Source organism: Thalassophryne amazonica, chromosome 18, assembly GCF_902500255.1.
Source record: "Thalassophryne amazonica chromosome 18, fThaAma1.1, whole genome shotgun sequence".
Lineage (NCBI taxonomy): Eukaryota > Metazoa > Chordata > Actinopteri > Batrachoidiformes > Batrachoididae > Thalassophryne > Thalassophryne amazonica.
Genome location: NC_047120.1, coordinates 51,673,469 through 51,691,246, shown reverse-complemented (window position 1 = coordinate 51,691,246; position 17,778 = coordinate 51,673,469). Strand labels below are relative to the sequence as shown.

The window sequence follows — 17,778 nt, the reverse complement described above, 5'->3', positions numbered from 1 at the left end:
TCAGTTTTGTGTTTGTTACCTTGAAATTTATTTGTGGAATTGTTTTGTTTTTTTTTTTTTTTCCCTGAAAATTTGTTCTTCCTGTTGAGAAAAGTAATGATTAATTAAATGCTAATTTTAGATTTTCTCAGTTACACTAAGAAAAGAAGTAATACCTCTTCTAGAATTCTGTACAGCTCTTGAATACATCTTAATGCCTTACCATACTCTACTGCATTTTAATTCTTTTATGAACTATTTCAAATCTTAGTCATGAATTCATTAAGAATATTAATGGGATGTATTTATATTTATATTTTTATATTTCTCAACAGTATGCATGTCTAAAAGGTTAGAGCAGAAAAAAAATTGATGCTTAATACGGTCATATGTTATTTTGTAGATGAAGTAGCGATCATGTTATTTTGTAATTTGGACAATTTAAAGTAAAATGAGGAAACATCTATTGCTTTTTGTGTGTTAATGTGTATATATTTATGAGAAATTAGACCCTTCCTCCCCACAATATGAATTTATGACAGTTTGAACTATGTGAGTCTCAGTCTGTCTCATAAAAAACTGTATTTTAACTGTATTTTCCTCCCATAACGGTCATTGATTTGCCTTTTTTTTTCCTGATTTCAGTACAAACCCTGGCAAACAGGCAAACAGAACTGCCAAGTGTAGAAATGGTGGAGGTAACTAGTCTTGGTGTGGAATACTCTGCCCAGACTACATCAAATTTATTAATCATAAATCCATTTTAAAAGAGTTTTCTGAGGCATGTGCCCTGTAAATGAAATGGAGTAAAGAAACCAATATAACCAGATCCATAAGTATTTGGACAGTGGACATTTTTATCATTTTGCTTCTACATCACCACAAGTTGAGATGAAACCATCAAGATGTGTGTGTAGTGTAGACTTTCAGCTTCAGTTCAATGAGTTTAATAAAAATAAATAAAATTGCATTAACCATTTTGGAATTACAACATTTTTTGTAAACGGTCCATTTTCAGAGACCATAAGTAAAAGGACACACACTTTTCCAGGCAGTTTTCATTAGCGCTTTAAATAATTCAGGATGGATATATGAGCATTTGCAAGTCACCAAATATGCCTTGGAATACATTTAATGTGATGCTATGTGGTACATCTGCTTGCAGTAGGTGGTTAACAAAAAGTGAATGACCATGCAAGAAGGAAACTTGTGATGGAAGCCACCAAGACACCCATGACAACACTAAAGGACTTAATCCATGATTGTACAAACTGGGGTAATTCAACTTTTAATGCTGCATCACCAGTACACAGCTTAACACAAGAAATCATCAAATCTATGCTTGAGTTTTCCATGTGCCTTTCAGCAATCTAGGTAAAATTTTATGTGTTCTTTTAAAGAAAATCCTTTCCTGTGCTATTCCAGCATGAAGCTGTAAATATTATTGTGATGCAACATCAAAAGTTCCACTAGGCACAGTTTGTCCAGCCATGGACGCAGAAGCTAAATTCACTCAAACTTGTCACGAATGTCTTTGTGGTCATGCGTGTCTTGGTGGCTACCCCTTACTGCTGTCCTTGCAGTAACTCAGTTTTTGAGAACTGCCTACTCAAGATGTTTACCACACAGTATACTGTTTGTTCACTTTGGATTTAAGGGGTATTATTTTTTAAATTTTATTTTTAAGGAGCTGTGTACAGATAAAAAAAAAAGATGTATCCCAGAACATGAATTCTACAATACGAGAAGTAGAGTCGTAAAGAGCAACAAGAAATGCTTGTATAGATGGAGGAAGAATGTCAAATCCCATGGATCAGGGTTAGGATTAACAAATCGGTCATATCTATAGACACTCCAGTTTGCATATACTGACCCTCAGCCAATCAGAGGCATTGTCTTTCGTACTTGTAGCCACTGCCTATTTTATAGAAGCCTAAATTTTAAAAAATTATTTCATAAATGTGCAAATGCACTGTACAGTCGAGGCAATGACTAATCAATTATTGATTGACTGTTAATATTAACCAACAACTATTTTGAAAATTAACTGTTTTTACTCCTAACAGGAATATCTTTGGATTTTGTGTGTGTGTTGGGTGGAGGACATTTGAGGATGTTAGGCTTTGGGAAACACTGATCACCATTTTCCAACCATTTCATAGACCAAACAACAAATCGATGAATGGAGAAAATGATTTTGGTATTGATCCAATACCAAGTAAATACAGGCCCAGTATCGCCAATATCGATACTGATACCGATACTTTTTCATATTTAAGCTTCATAGACCAAGACCAAGGATAGAATTTTGCCAAACATTGTATGTGACAACAAAATACTTTATTATCACAATCAACATTTTTGTTTAAAAAAAAATATCACTCAACACAACTTAAAATCTCCTGAGGCAGAGGGCTGACAAACCACAATACAAGGGTGTGCTACTCTGTGTTGTGTGACACAGTGTAGCGCTGCTTTTACAGACAGAGAGCAGACTTTGATGAATCTGCGTGCGCAGCAGTCAGTGCATGCAGGAGAGATAAAAAGCTTGAGTATCGATCTTTTTATGAGAGGATCGTTCAATATCAGTACCAGCGTTGGTATTGATATTATCGATATTAGGATCGATCCGCCCACCTCTAACCCACAGAGCCTTCTGGCTTTCCACACTCAGAGAGCCTAAGGCCCTCTGCCATAATGTAAACAAAATCATAATACAAACATGGCCTTTGGCTAGTCCGGGTCATGATCAGATGTTTAGTCGTGAATTTGGAGAAACACAATATGTTATATCGACAAAGACGAATGCTAGCAGGGGATGACCCTGGCCCAGTACTTTCAGGACTTTCTGCCTTGACAATATGAGGCAAACTACAGCAGCCCCTACTGTAGAATGTCATCAGGTTGAATGTTTTGTTGTATATTGTGCAGATCTACAACAGTAAGCATATTTTTGTGTGGAAATCAGCACATCAAACCCTTCTGTCAGTTCGAGTAAGTGCATTTCATTAATGGATGTCTGGCTCCTCTTATTTCTAATATTAAACATGGCATTGCAGTGACTGGTGCAAGCGGTCAGGAGGTGGCGTGTGGACCTGCAGGAAGTAGCTGGCGCAGCATTACAGTGTTGACTCAACAAGGCTGTGGCATCTTTGCTCTGCAAATCAGATGAGTGGACCAGCTACCTCGACACCTGGATGAGATCACGACCTTGGACTCAACATCCGTTCGATTGCAAGCTATAGTCACCGATGCTGGCAGCGAGCTAAACCCGGCACAGATTTCGATCCAAGTTGCTGCAAGCTAGCGTTAGCTCGCTGCTGCTACCCTGCAGACATTAAACTGGCCACATAAACATGCGGATCATTGAGGCGGAGAGCCCTGGGACATCTTTAAACACCTTCTGCAGAACACGAGTTTCGACGGGTCGCTGACTGGAGAGTATCTGTAAATGCGTCTCTTCTCTCTTCACTTGCTTTTCCACATGTGCGGACTCCAACCGCTGTAGCCTAGCTAAGATGCTACCTCTGCAAACAAAAAAGCAAGCTAACGAAAACAATTTAATGATAGCGCGAGTGAACGACAAAACGTGGTTAATGGTGCAGTAAAACGTTAATTTAGTTTTAAGTAGTCATCATGTCAAACTGCCAGTTAAACCAGTAGGGGCCGTTGCTAACGATAAATGTTGACAAGCTAGCGTTAGCTCACTTTGTTAGCATTGTTGTTCACAGGCGGTGCATCACCGCAGATTCATGCTTACTACAGTGATGGGTGACGTTTAATGTTGATATTATCATCAGTATTCACTGTTTAACACACAGGTCGATCCAGTTTTGTGCTAAAACCAACTTAACAGCTCAGTTACCTGTAGCTGGTTAGCGCTGCCGTTAGCTTAGTGTATTAATTGATGAAAGGCATGTTGCCAAGTTGGGAGACAGTCAAGTTGGTTTTACTTTAGTAAAGCTAAGTTGCAGCACTAACGTCACATGCCATTTTAATTATTTCATTGTTAACCACAAACTGTTTGCAGTGATGTTTTTAAACTTTCATGGTTTTAAAATACAATAACACACACACAGTTTTTTCTAATGTTTTAAAATATATCTCTGAATAAAATATCAGTAATATAATCAAAACATAATTGGGGTATTCAACGTCATACAACTGTTGTGATTTTTTTAAACAAAATGTAGTTGTCCCACACTATTGCCGTAATTTCTACAACACTGTAATGTCCCTTTAAACAGTTTGTATGAAAGATTGTTTGGGTAGTTTCTATGGAGATAAACAGTGACATCAGAGCACATGTATATAGCGCCAAATCACAACAAACAGTTGCCCCAAGGCACTTTATATTGTAAGGCAATGGTGTGGTGGAAATTACATTTACAAGGCCAATAGTGCCCGTAGTTAAAGAATCACCCATATATATATATATATATATATATATATATATACACTCAACAAAAATATAAACGCAACACGTTTGGTTTTGCTCCCATTTTGTATGAGATGAACTCAAAGATCTAAAACTTTTTCCACATACACAATATCACCATTTCCCTCAAATATTGTTCACAAACCAGTCTAAATCTGTGATAGTGAGCACTTCTCCTTTGCTGAGATAATCCATCCCACCTCACAGGTGTGCCATATCAAGATGCTGATTAGACACCATGATTAGTGCACAGGTGTGCCTTGGACTGCCCACAATAAAAGGCCACTCTGAAAGGTGCAGTTTTATCACACAGCACAATGCCACAGATGTCGCAAGATTTGAGGGAGCGTGCAATTGGCATTCTGACAGCAGGAATGTCAACCAGAGCTGTTGCTCGTGTATTGAATGTTCATTTCTCTACCATAAGCCGTCTCCAAAGGCGTTTCAGAGAATTTGGCTGTACATCCAACCAGCCTCACAACCGCAGACCACGTGTAACCACACCAGCCCAGGACCTCCACATCCAGCATGTTCACCTCCAAGATCGTCTGAGACCAGCCACTCGGACAGCTGCTGGAACAATCAGTTTGCATAACCAAAGAATTTCTGCACAAACTGTCAGAAACCGTCTCAGGGAAGCTCATCTGCATGCTCGTCATCCTCATCGGGGTCTCGACCTGACTCCAGTTCATCGTCGTAACCGACTTGAGTGGGCAAATGCTCACATTCCCTGGCATTTGGCACGTTGGAGAGGTGTTCTCTTCACGGATGATGCAAAGGAGATGTGTTGCACTGCATGAGGCAAATGGTGGTCACACCAGATACTGACTGGTATCCCCCCCAATAAAACAAAACTGCACCTTTCAGAGTGGCCTTTTACTGTGGGCAGTCTAAGGCACACCTGTGCACTAATCATGGTGTCTAATCAGCATCTTGATATGGCACACCTATGAAGTGGGATGGATTACCTCAGCAAAGGAGAAGTGCTCACTATCACAGATTTAGACTGGTTTGTGAACAATATTTGAGGGAAATGGTGATATTGTGTATGTGGAAAAAGTTTTAGATCTTTGAGTTCATCTCATACAAAATGGGAGCAAAACCAAAAGTGTTGCGTTTATATTTTTGTTGAGTATATATATATATATATATAGGGTTGGGTAGGATTACTTTGAAATGTAATCCAAAAGTAATCAGATTACAAGTAATCCAAATGTATGTACATACATACATGTAATCCACATGTATGAGGTCTATTAGACAAGTATCCGACCTTATTTTTTTTTTCAAAAACCATATGGATTTGAATCACGTGTGATTGCGTCAGCCAAGCTTGAACCTTCGTGCGCATGCGTGAGTTTTTTCACGCCTGTTGGTTGCGTCATTCGCCTGTGAGCAGGCTTTGAGTGAGGAGTGGTCCACCCCTCTCATCGTTTTTAAATTTTATGGGCTTCAAAGAGATTACGGAGTGTTACTGTCGCTTTAAGGACAGCCCAGAGCGGCTGGTGGTGTGCCGCGCTCCGAAGCCGCCATCGACAGGCTGAGCGACCATTTCATTTCTAAACGGATGGCTGTATGGATCCGTGACCATCGTGTGCAATTTCTCTGGTTATCACAAGAGCTGGACATCAACCATTTTCCGGCATATTTCACTTTTAACAAGAGATTTTGTCATGGAAAGCCGAGCGGAGGCTTTGCGCGTCATGATGGATTCGCTACTGGAACGAGACTAAACCACCTCCGTTTTGGTGTCACAGGACGGCTTTGAGATGGCGTTCAGACAGCTGTCGGTGGTTTTTCCATCGAGTGATTATCCGACAAAATTGTGGATGTGCCTGGACATGCCAGAACATGTCCTGTGAAGCTTCATCACGGCGTTGCTTTGCGCCATGTGGCACCGCCGTGACACGCGAAGCTTCCTCTCCTCTTTCCATGACAAAAACTCCTGTAACAGTGGAATGTGCCGTTCATTTCCAAACTGGACGCTGTGTTTTATATGGGATGTCATCTGATTAGCACAGGAATTGTGAAAAGACGTGGACATCAGCACTTTTTCTGCACATTGAGACAGACATGCGGAGGAATTCCGCGAGTCGCGGCGGTGCCGCATGGCGCAATGGTCGCTCAGCCTGTCGATAGCAGCTTCGGAGTGCGGCGCACCACCAGTCCCTCTGGGCCGTACTTAAAGCGACAGTAACACTCCGTAATCTCTTTGAAGCCCATAAAATTTTCACCAAAAACCATCTGAATTTCTCGAATGGTGTCCACTTTGATGTCCCTCACAGTTTCTGAAAAAATTTTGATCAAGTAAAGCGGCAGTCTCTGAGCCATTCCTAAACAATGAAAAAAACGACGAGCGGGGTGGACCACTCCTCACTCAAAGCCTGCTCACAGGCGAATGAAGCACCGACAGGCGTAAAAAAAAACTCACGCATGCGCACAAAGGTTCAAGCTTGTCTGACGCAATCACACGTGATTCAAATCCATATGGTTTTTGAAAAAAATAATAGGGTCAGATACTTTTCTAATAGACCTCGTATTCTTTCAAAGCAATCCTCCCCAACCTTGTTTTATATATATATATATATATATATATATATATATATATATATATATATATATATATACACACCCCAAAACGTGAACTGGTGTCACGTACTGAGATTGTACCCATGCTGCAATTGTCGTGCCTAATTTGTCATGCTGAGATTGCAAATGCTTCTTTCTTATATTTCCCAGTTTCCTTTGTATTGACAAGTGCAGTCTTTCAATTATCATTTAATTATTTTAATGTTATTTTAAGTTCTTTTTATGCAGATCATGCTGAGACTGTTGTACTGAAATTGTCACACTGAGTTGAAAGATAGTCAAGTTTCACTTAATTTCTTCTCAACTGCAACTAGTAAGGTGTGTCTGATCAATCTCAGTACATTGGAAATAACAAATTTCTTTTACGGTAGTGCATCCACCCAATTACAAACTTGGTACAATGCAATCTCAGTACCTGACAACGGTACAAGAAATGGAGAGCTACAAGAAAGGTTTGCATACAGGGGGAAGAATTTCAAGTCCTGTGGACCAGGATTAGAGCTAATTAATTGGCTATAGAAACTCAAGAAGAAGTGATGGCACTGGGGTTGTCACGTGATGAGTTACTCGTAGCCGTTGCCTTCAAAATATCCCAGTGTGTGTTTTTGCTAAAATGAACCTACATTTTAAATGAGGCTTATCGTCTGTTGTAAGCAAACCTGCAAGTGAGTTCCTTGGCAGTGAATGGGGAAAGTGATTATAACACTGGTATTGGAAGCATGTTGTACAAAAAGGCCTGTCAGCATCAATCTGTAGTCAGAATTTTATTTCAGTGTCCACACAGGCATATTGCTCGTAGAAATATCTACCCCCACCCTTCTGTTTTGCATCCCCTTCCCAATACTCCTTTCCAACATCCCACTACAAATTATTAGATGAGTATCCAGAAATAGCACATGTAGACATGGGGATAATTATAACCCCACATAAAGAAAGACCTCAGGAGGAATTCGATCCATTAACCTTGTTGTTCTGATGTCTGTACTAAACAATGCTGTTGGTTATTTAATTGAAATTCCCAGATGTGCATTCAGTTTGATTGTGCTTCTAACTCCACTGATGAATAAGAGCAAGCTGTAATAATACACTGTCACATCTGTAGGCCTCAGATGCATTTTGTGTGTGTGTTAGTATTATAAGTGCAGCCAAGTGTATACACATGGGGGATTGCTGTCAGTGAGCTCATTTCAGATGGTTTATGTACTGTTTATTTATTTATGCCCCCCCCCCCCCCCCCATTTCTTTCTCAAAGGGGTAAGGAGCGACAGATCTCACGGACCAGATTGCACGCTGAACCTTTTGCCTCTCAGACAGACTGACGGCGACCATGTTGACCATTCTAGCTGCTGGGTCGGTCTTCTTCCCAGGCCTTTTTCTGCTGTCCAAGCAGTGCTTGAAGTCCATCCCGGCACTGAGGTGGAGTGAAGGAGATGCAGTCATTGTGTCGGCCAGGTGAGATTTTCGCAGCTTGTTTTTGAACGCATGGGATTAAGCGCGTGAGCACTGTATCCGTGCAAACACGTCATTAATACTCTGGCATTCACGTTTTCACTTTTATGAAGGTGTTGTGCGCTATAAATATTCAAGACCTTTAGTAGTACTTAAACTGTGAAGTCTTGCAGCTTGTGTTAAACTTGGCTGTGAGCGTGGCCAAGGCTCAAACGCATTATATCGCCCACTGGAGGAATTTGTGTTGCTTAAAGAAACTTAAAATTTCAGCTTCTACCATATGCAGTACTTATTGATGGCATTATTGATATTGTTTGTTTTTACAGAGGTGAGTTATTAAGAATATTTCATTTAAATAACTGTTTATTAACAAATGAGTCATTGATATGGAAACGATAAGTCTTAAGTTTCTCGGGGGAGGTGATAATCTGGCTGGGGAGGTGATGGTCTAGTGGTTAACCCTCTGGGGCCGACGGCATCGTATACGATGGCTGGCACCAAGTTTTGCTAAATTATAAATAACTTTTTAATGATATGAGATAGACACTTACTCTTTTTTTTTGCTGAAAAGTTAACTTTGCGGACTTTCGATCTACCGTCTGCCATCTTTGTACTCCTCATAGAAGCTGTGTGAGTGCGCAATGTGAGTGTCCAATCAGGTCCTGGTTCACTGTCACATGGTTTTCCAAAATCCAGTCATAGGGCAGATTTACCTCACGTGATAAACCAAAGATTGTTTTCGGGAGTGATATCTTACTAGTTGGTCCATTTGAATAGCCCCCTAACTCCTCCAATGCGTCCTGCGCCATTACACACGGCGAAAGTGAAAGCCTCGCATGACAATCTCACATGCTCAAACAAAGAGTGTATAGCTATCAGGATTCCTCCACTAGTTTGTATTTGAATGTTACTGGATTACTCTGTGGCTCTCTCCTTCTGGCGTAAAGCACTGTTTACCATATCAGTGAGGTGAGAGAGAGGGGCCGCTCCTCAGACTGGAGCATAAACGCATAGACCATTTTGTATATATTATTCAAAATGTGCATTTGTGTTTATTGTTTGAACTTTTTTGTTGTACAGTCTTTCACACAAGACCTCAAATTACCTTTATAAAGTGTCAAAACAATTGTTTATTATAGTTTGCTGTGTGTTTTGAATAAATGTGTGGAAAATTATTTTTCGCTTTACTTTTTACTTTATTTTTGATTGTAAACTTTTATTACACTTAGAAAGCACAACAAAAGCATAAATATTATGAAAGAACAGGTTGTCCTGAAAAAAGAGACATGAAACTTGATTGTGGGATGCAGGGAGAGCTGTTAACAGCCATAATAAAACATTTATGCCAGGCGAGTGAACTGTCCAAAAAATGCCCTCGGACCCCAGAGGGTTAATGTGTTGGGCGTGAGACCAGAGGAACCTCTGTTCAAATCCCAGCCTGACTGGAAAATCACTAAGGGCCCTTGGGCAAGGTCCTTAATCCCTAGTTGCTCCCACTGTGTAGTGGGCGCCTTGTATGGCAGCACCCTCACTTCGGGGTGAATGGGAGGCATTGATGTGTAAAGTGCTTTGAGCGTCTGATGCAGATGAAAAAGTGGTATATAAATGCAGTCCATTTACCATTTAAGTTTAAGATTAGTCTTGCCAATTTTTAAATGTAATATCTAATCAGTTTATTTCTTCACTTTTCGCAGGTTGGTGTCATCAGTTCAGGCAGTCATGGCTTCTTCAGCTGGCTACATCATCGCCTCTTCCTGTGAGGACATCATTGAGGACCAGTAAGTCAGTTGACTCCCAATATTAGGGATGTCCTGAGCCAGTCTGTGCTATTGCTGTTGAGACAGATTGTAGAATTTTGTAATGAATTAGTTTGGGCTCCAAAAAGTCTGATAAACTTCTAATTTCTTATTGTTTTCTATTAAAAATTCATTCCTGAGAGTGATCAGTGAGCAATCATAGTATTGCTCAGGTGCCACCCATGTTGCTGCAGTTGCAAACCGCTTTTAAGCATCTTTCTACATGGGAGTAGTGACAAGCTGTCTGACGTTTCAGAGAGCTGTCACAACAGGTCTTCAGTGGCCATGTCCACACATACTGCAGAGAGTTATTTAAATGATCAGACTGGATCAGGGTTCTTAATTACAAATTAGATAATTTTTCAAACAGGCAAAGAAATGGGGGGGTGGCATTTGACCCAATATCAAAGTCACCTAAGCCCCACCTGCACTCTGCGCAGTGGACTTGGGATGGTGCGGCACAAGTCCCATACTCAGTTCCTGATATTTCTGACTATTTCCATGACTTCAGCTGAGGAGGTAATCGGGCACTGGAAGGAACACTTTGAGGAACTCTTGCATCAGACTGGAGCACTCTCCTCTGTAATAGAGGCAGAGCTGGAAGCTGATGGGGGATCATCATCATTTTCCCTGGTGGAGTTCACTGAGGTAGTCAAACAACTTTGTAGTGGCAAAGCCCTAGGGGTTGATGAGATCCGTCCATAAATGCTGAAGGCACTGGGTGTGGAGCGACTGTCTTGGATGAGATGTCTGTTCAACACTGCGTTGAAGTCTGGGACGGTGCCAAAGGAGTGGCAATCTGGGGTGGTGGTCCCCATACTTAAAAATGGGGACCAGAGAGGGGGTCCGTTCTCAGGGTCATTCAATCTCTGTACCCACAAAGCGAGAGCTGTGTTCAGGTCCTCACCAGTAAGTCAGAGGGGGGGGGTGTTAGTGTTGTACTCTAATCGTGATCGTTACTCAGTTTTTAAAATGCTTATCGCAAAGCGTTCTTTTTTTTTTTTTTTTACGACATCATGCAAGTTTTATAAGTCCGCGGACACTGATCTGTGTATTACAGATACATATCAGTTTCCTCGGATCCGCTGAGATTTGCGGAGGAAAAATGCCACTCAAAGCCTGGCTGTTACGACAGTTGTCATAAAGCGGGACTGGTTGGTTGCTGCGGTGACACTGTGTGGCTCCTGTGTGAAGCTTAGCTAAACGTAGCATGTGGACATCGCACACTTTTAGAACTTTCAAGTTTTTAAATGAAGACGTGTCTGTTTGTGGCATGTCTGTGTCACGGAGCGACATCAGACAGAGCGAAGATGGCGAGAAAGACGGTTTGAAAAAGTCTGATAAGGACAAGAATCCGTGGAATTGTTGCTAGCTTCATGAACACACCTGAAAGATGAACGGGAAAAGCAAACTGGTAAGAATTTTTTTCTCGCTGGAAAATAAACATTGTGCTGTTCAAACAGGATTTCATTAATCTTGACTTTCTTTCATGGGAAAAAAAGACACTGTGGCTTTGATTTACAGGAATTTACACAAGAATGTGTGGCTTTTTTACTATAAGGTATGTTATTGATATTTTACCCTGATTTTTTTAAATATTCTACAATCTTTAGCTGTGGTTTTTGACATGGTTTAAGAGTCTTTTCAGTCTTCATGAATTTCATGTAGTTTAATTGTTCTGAGATAATGCATATTTTGGTTTACAATTAAAAGGAAAATCATTCCAGGTCCTACTTCCACGTCGTATTCTGTTATTTCAACATCATCATTGACGGTTCAAATGAAAGGTTGAATCTAGGATCATTTAAATATGCACTAATTTTGAGATTTGTTCTTCCAGGAGATGTTGAAAATGTATCAGTAGATGAAAATTTAATTTGGTTTCTGGGGACCCATGAGGCCCTAGACCCCGGCTCCTGGGGATCTGCGCCCCCCAGACCCCCTGTGAATTTTCCTCGGATTTTACAATTTTCATTTCACAGCCCTGTATGAGGTCTTACCCCAAGTGAAGGAGTAGGAGAAGTACCTTGGGGTCTAGTTCACAAGTGAGGGGACGATGGAGTGTGAGATTGGCTGGAGAATCGGTGCAGCAGGGACGGTGTTGCATTTGCTCTACCGTACTGTTGTGATGAAAAGGGAGCTGAGCCAAAAGGTGAAACTCTGGATCTACTGGTCAGTCGTTGTTCCTACTCTCACCTATGGTTATGAGGTTTGGGTCATGATTGAAAGAACTAGATCACGGGTACAAGTGGCCAAAATGGGTTTCCTCAGGAGGGTGGCTAGGGTTTCCCTTAGACATAAGGTGAGATGCTCAGTCGTCTGTGAGGAGCTCAAAGTAGAGCTGCTGCTCCTTCGCATTGAAAGGAGCCAATTGAGGTGGTTTGGGCATCTGGTAAGGATGCTCCCTGCATGCTTCCCTAGGGACGTGTTCCAGGTATGTCCACTTGGGAGGAAACCCCGAGGAAGACCCAGGGACTAGGTGGAGAGATTATATCTCCACATATGGATCATGGAACAACTGTGGTCCGTTACCCGGGTGGAGACTTGTATCTCAAACTCACTGACACTGAGGGGCTTCAACAGAACCCAGCAGCATTAACAGTGTATGAGCTTTGTGTTGCAGCACAACTATAAGCCCAGTAGTGCCATGCAGTGATTATCCATACTGTATGTGTTTTTTATATTCTGTGGCTATGACACCTGAGACCTCACAGGATTTCTGTCATAACTCAAAAGTTCTACCAAAAGATAAATGTTGTTTGAGATTTTTTTTTAAACTGGCATCAGCACTCCACCGTGCAGAATTTTACCTTAGCCACTCCCACTCAGGATGTTAGACTCATGCCTGTAGCTGCACCCTATTAAGAAGCCTTTGTTTACTGTAATTTCCAGACTATAAAGTGCTACTTTTTTCACACACTTTGAACACTGCGGCTTAAATAACAATATGGCTAATTGATGGATTTTTACAGGCTTTCTCATAAGTCCAAATACGTCGATTGATGCTGTGCATTGATTGGCTGAAAGCTGTGGGCCTCATGCGGCATAAATTCACAAATAAAGTAAATATAAAGTCTTGCCTGTTCATTTTAGTGGATTCATCATCACAGCCTGAAGAAAAATTATCCACATAAAGCCTCCTGATTTTAGAAAATGACACCTGAAAATACTTTAATTCCTTGTCATGGCTGAAGAAAAGTCCCTCTCGGGCACTTTGCGCCGCAGTTGCATAATCAAATCAGTCAGCGGAGCCTCCCACCCCCACCGGGTCTCTGTTTTTGCGCTACAATTTCAAAAAGTCACAGCACCTCATTAACGTCTCATTTACCACAGACACCAGGTGATCCTGGCTGCACACGATGACAGTATGTCATGATCCACAAAGAGGAAAAAAAAGAAGGCAAAATTACTCAGTTCACCGTGTGGAGCGGCGAATCCATGTGGCACCATGTGCGTGCTGGATGACGTGCTCATCAATCTTTCTGTCTAGCATCTTTCTGTGTAAAAATCTCATGTTACAACATGGAGACATGTGGTTTATAGACAAGTGCAGCCTATTTATATACGAGGTCTGTCCGTAAAGTATAGGTCCTTTTTATTTTTTTCAAAAACTATATGGATTTCATTCATATGTTTTTACGTCAGACATGCTTGAACCCTCGTGCGCATGTGAGTTTTTCCATGCCTGTCGGTGACGTCATTTGCCTGTGAGCACTCCTTGTGGGAGGAGTCGTCCAGCCCCTCGTCGGAATTCCTTTGTCTGAGAAGTTGCTGAGAGACTGGCGCTTTGTTTGATCAAAATTTTTTCTAAACCTGTGAGACACATCGAAGTGGACATGGTTCGAAAAATTAAGCTGGTCTTCAGTGAAAATTTTAACAGCTGATGAGAGATTTTGAGGTGATTCTGTCGCTTTAAGGACTTTTCACGTGCGAGACGTCGCGCAGTGCTCTCAGGCAGCGTCATCAGCCTGTTTCAAGCTTAAAACCTCCACATTTCAGGCTCTGTTGATCCAGGACGTCGTGAGAGAACAGAGAAGTTTCAGAAGAAGTCGGTTTCAGCATTTTATCCAGATATTCCACTGTTAAAGGAGATTTTTTTTAATGAAAGACGTGCGGGCGGATTGCAGCGTCGGCTCGCAGGCGCCGCGACGCTCCGTCACAGGAAAAACACCTCTGTTGGAAGCCTTGAGGACAAGTTGGAACATCTCCAGCTGATAAACAATTTCTCATATACTCACTCCACTGAAAGCCATCAAAAGCCAACTGGATTTTAACAAATGGTTATCAACACGGAGGTGTTTTTCCTGTGCCGCCGTGCCGCGTCGGCTGCGTCCCGACGCGCGGACCCGTCCGCACGTCTTTCATTAAAAAAATCTCCTTTAACAGTGGAATATCCGGATAAAATGCTGAAACCGACTTCTTCTGAAACGTCTCTGTTCTCTCACGACGTCCTGGATCAATAGAGCCTGAAATGTGGAGGTTTTAAGCTTGAAACAGGCTGATGACGCTGCTTGAGAGCGCTGCGCGACGTCTCGCACCGTGAAAAGTCCTTAAAGTGACAGAATCACCTCAAAATCTCTCATCAACTGTTAAAATTTTCACTGAAAACCAGCTTAATTTTTCGAACCATGTCCACTTCGATGTGTCTCACAGGTTTAGAAAAAATTTTGATCAAACAAAGCGCCAGTCTCTCAGCAACTTCTCAGACAAAGGAATTCCGACGAGGGGCTGGACGACTCCTCCCACAAGGAGTGCTCACAGGCGAATGACGTCACCGACAGGCATGGAAAAACTCACGCATGCGCACGAGGGTTCAAGCATGTCTGACGTAAAAACATATGAATGAAATCCATATAGTTTTTGAAAAAAATAAAAAGGACCTATACTTTATGGACAGCCCTCGTACTTTGTTTTTTTCTTCTTTTAAAAATGGGTAGGTGCGGCTTATATTCAGGTGTGCTCTATAGTCCGGAAATTACAGTATGTTGTATTATTAAAGCCATTCATCTGGCAAACATTCAACTAGCTACAAATTGTTTTAATATAAGTGCACAGTTATTCTTTTGGGGGGAGGGGGAGGTGAAGTGCTTAAAATATCATTTTAAAACTCCAATGGTAGATGTCAGCTGCACAGTAACATAAAATAAGAGTACATTCTCTTTATATTTCAAGGTGGATTATATGATGGTTTTATAGCATTTAGGACTAAGAAGAGATTTGCCTTTTAAATATTCATCTTTCCCTTTTGCCCCAAACTTATATGTGGATAGCATGTCTAATTCAGATATTGACTACAAAATTTCTATAGCCTGTGAAAGCTTCTGTTGTTTGACTGTTTGTTTTTTAAGCATTGATTTAAATCAAGTCGACTATCTGATATAGACTCTATTTTGTGTTTACACAGGCATTGGCTGACTAGCAGTTACATCGTGTTTGCTGTTCCCTACTTTGTATACGACATCTACGCAATGTTCATGTGCTACTGGTACAAGCTACGGGTCAAAGGGCATGAGGAGGCCTCGGCAGCGCCCCAACACATGAGTTCAGCGCTGACCAGCTACCTGCGTCGCGAGTTTCTCATGGTGCTGCACCACGTTGTCATGGTCACCGTCTGCTTTCCTGTCTCCGTGGTAACTGTCACATGGCTTATTTTAGTCATCTGGAAAGTGATGGTTGGGGGGGCTAATAACGCTTCATTGTCCATGTGTTGGCCCACATCACAATGTTTGTGTTAATGTTTGCGGGGCTTGTATGGTTGTTGTTGCCCCGTATGCACAGTGTGAAATAATGTGTTAAATGATTTTTTTACAGACGTGTGCAATATCACATAGTCATGTCAAGTGATTCAAAATTGTATTACTTGTCAGTTATTACATTATGTCTGAGTTGATGAATAGTATTTCTTCTCATGAGCAATCAAAAACACTATTTTAAAAATACATGTCCCAAAGTAGAAACTCTGCTACAAAGCTCACTACAAGTACACATTCTCTTTGTACACAGTAACACATCAGAATCATCACTTTTACAGCCAACTGTTGTCTTAGATAAGCCAGGAGATGCATGCAGGAACATTTTCAAGTTACTGAATAGTTTGGGAGTTCATTTAAATCAGTCAGTAATAAATAGAAACAATATGCTAGTTTTGATTAGACTTGAAAAGCAGTGATAGCAAATGAAGCAGGCTGGTCAGAAAAGCTTCCAGTACACCAGCAGTGAAAATTCTGAAGATATCGTCTGTGGAGCGTTTGTCATTTACTGGACTCGGTCGTCAGAAGTGGATCCGTTTGTGGTGGAAAGTGTCCAAGCATGTTTAAAAATTTGCTTATCTCAGCAGTTACGCTTATGAGGGGATGGTGGCCAAATGGTTAGTGCACTTGGTTTCATTACAGAAGGTTCCCGCTTCAATTCCCCCCCCCCCGCTGGTTTCTCCATGTAATGTGGAGTTGCGTCAGGAAGGGGATCCGGTGTAAAACTTGTGCCAATTCAACATGAAAATCCACATCGGATCTGCTGTGGTGACCCCAAGAGAAAACAAGGGAGTAGCCGAAGGGACTGACTTACCAGTAGTACAACCCCTGGCAAAAATTGTGGAATCACCGGCCTCGGAGGATGTTCATTCAGTTGTTTAATTTTGTAGAAAAAAAGCACATCACAGACATGACACAAAACTGAAGTCATTTCAAGTGGCAACTTTCTGGCTTTAAGAAACACTCTAAGAAATCAGGAAAAAAAATTGTGGCAGTCAGTAACGGTTACTTTTTTAGACCAAGCAGAGGGAAAAAAAATATGGACTCACTCAATTCTGAAGAATAAATTATGGAATCACCCTGTAAATTGAGTGATCACACCTTGGAGAGCTGTTGCACCAAGTGGACTGACATGAATCATGGCTCCAACACGAGAGATGTCAATTGAAACAAAGGAGAGGATTATCAAACTCTTAAAAGAGAGTAAATCATCATGCAATGTTGCAAAAGATGTTGGTTGTTCACAGTCAGCTGTGTCTAAACTCTGGACCAAATACAAACAACATGGAAGGTTGTTAAAGGCAAACATACTGGTAGACCAAGGAAGACATCAAAGCGTCAAGACAGAAAACTTAAAGCAATATGTCTCAAAAATCGAAAAATGTACAACAAAACAAATGAGGAACGAATGGGAGGAAACTGGAGTCAACGTCTGTGACCGAACTGTAAGAAACCGCCTAAAGTAAATGGGATTTACATACAGAAAAGCTAAACGAAAGGCATCATTAACACCTAAACAGAAAAAAACAAGGTTACAATGGGCAAAGGAAAAGCAATTGTGGACTGTGGATGACTGGATGAAAGTCATATTCAGTGATGAATCTCAAATCTGCATTGGGCAAGGTGATGACGCTGGAACTTTTGTTTGGTGCCTTTCCAATGAGATTTATAAAGATGACTGCCTGAAGAGAACATGTAAATTTCCACAGTCATTGATGATATGGGGCTGCATGTCAGGTAAAGGCACTGGGGAGATGGCTGTCATTACATCATCAAT

The 17,778-nt window shown here is 41.3% G+C and overlaps 1 protein-coding gene across 2 annotated transcripts in view; it reads left to right on the top strand.

Moving 5' to 3' along the window:
* Positions 1–3,038: 3,038 nt before the first annotated feature.
* Positions 3,039–17,778, top strand: part of LOC117530226 (ceramide synthase-like) — a 32,681-nt gene continuing 17,941 nt past the window's right edge. For both annotated transcript variants that reach the window (XR_004566243.1, XM_034193151.1), the window contains exons 1-4: positions 3,039–3,428; positions 8,259–8,458; positions 10,150–10,233; positions 15,656–15,881. Coding sequence is in view for 1 of the 2 variants with exons in the window: in XM_034193151.1 (XP_034049042.1) it covers positions 8,334–8,458; positions 10,150–10,233; positions 15,656–15,881 (435 nt within the window). In the remaining variant the exon portion in view is untranslated. The remainder of the gene's footprint in view (positions 3,429–8,258; positions 8,459–10,149; positions 10,234–15,655; positions 15,882–17,778) is intronic.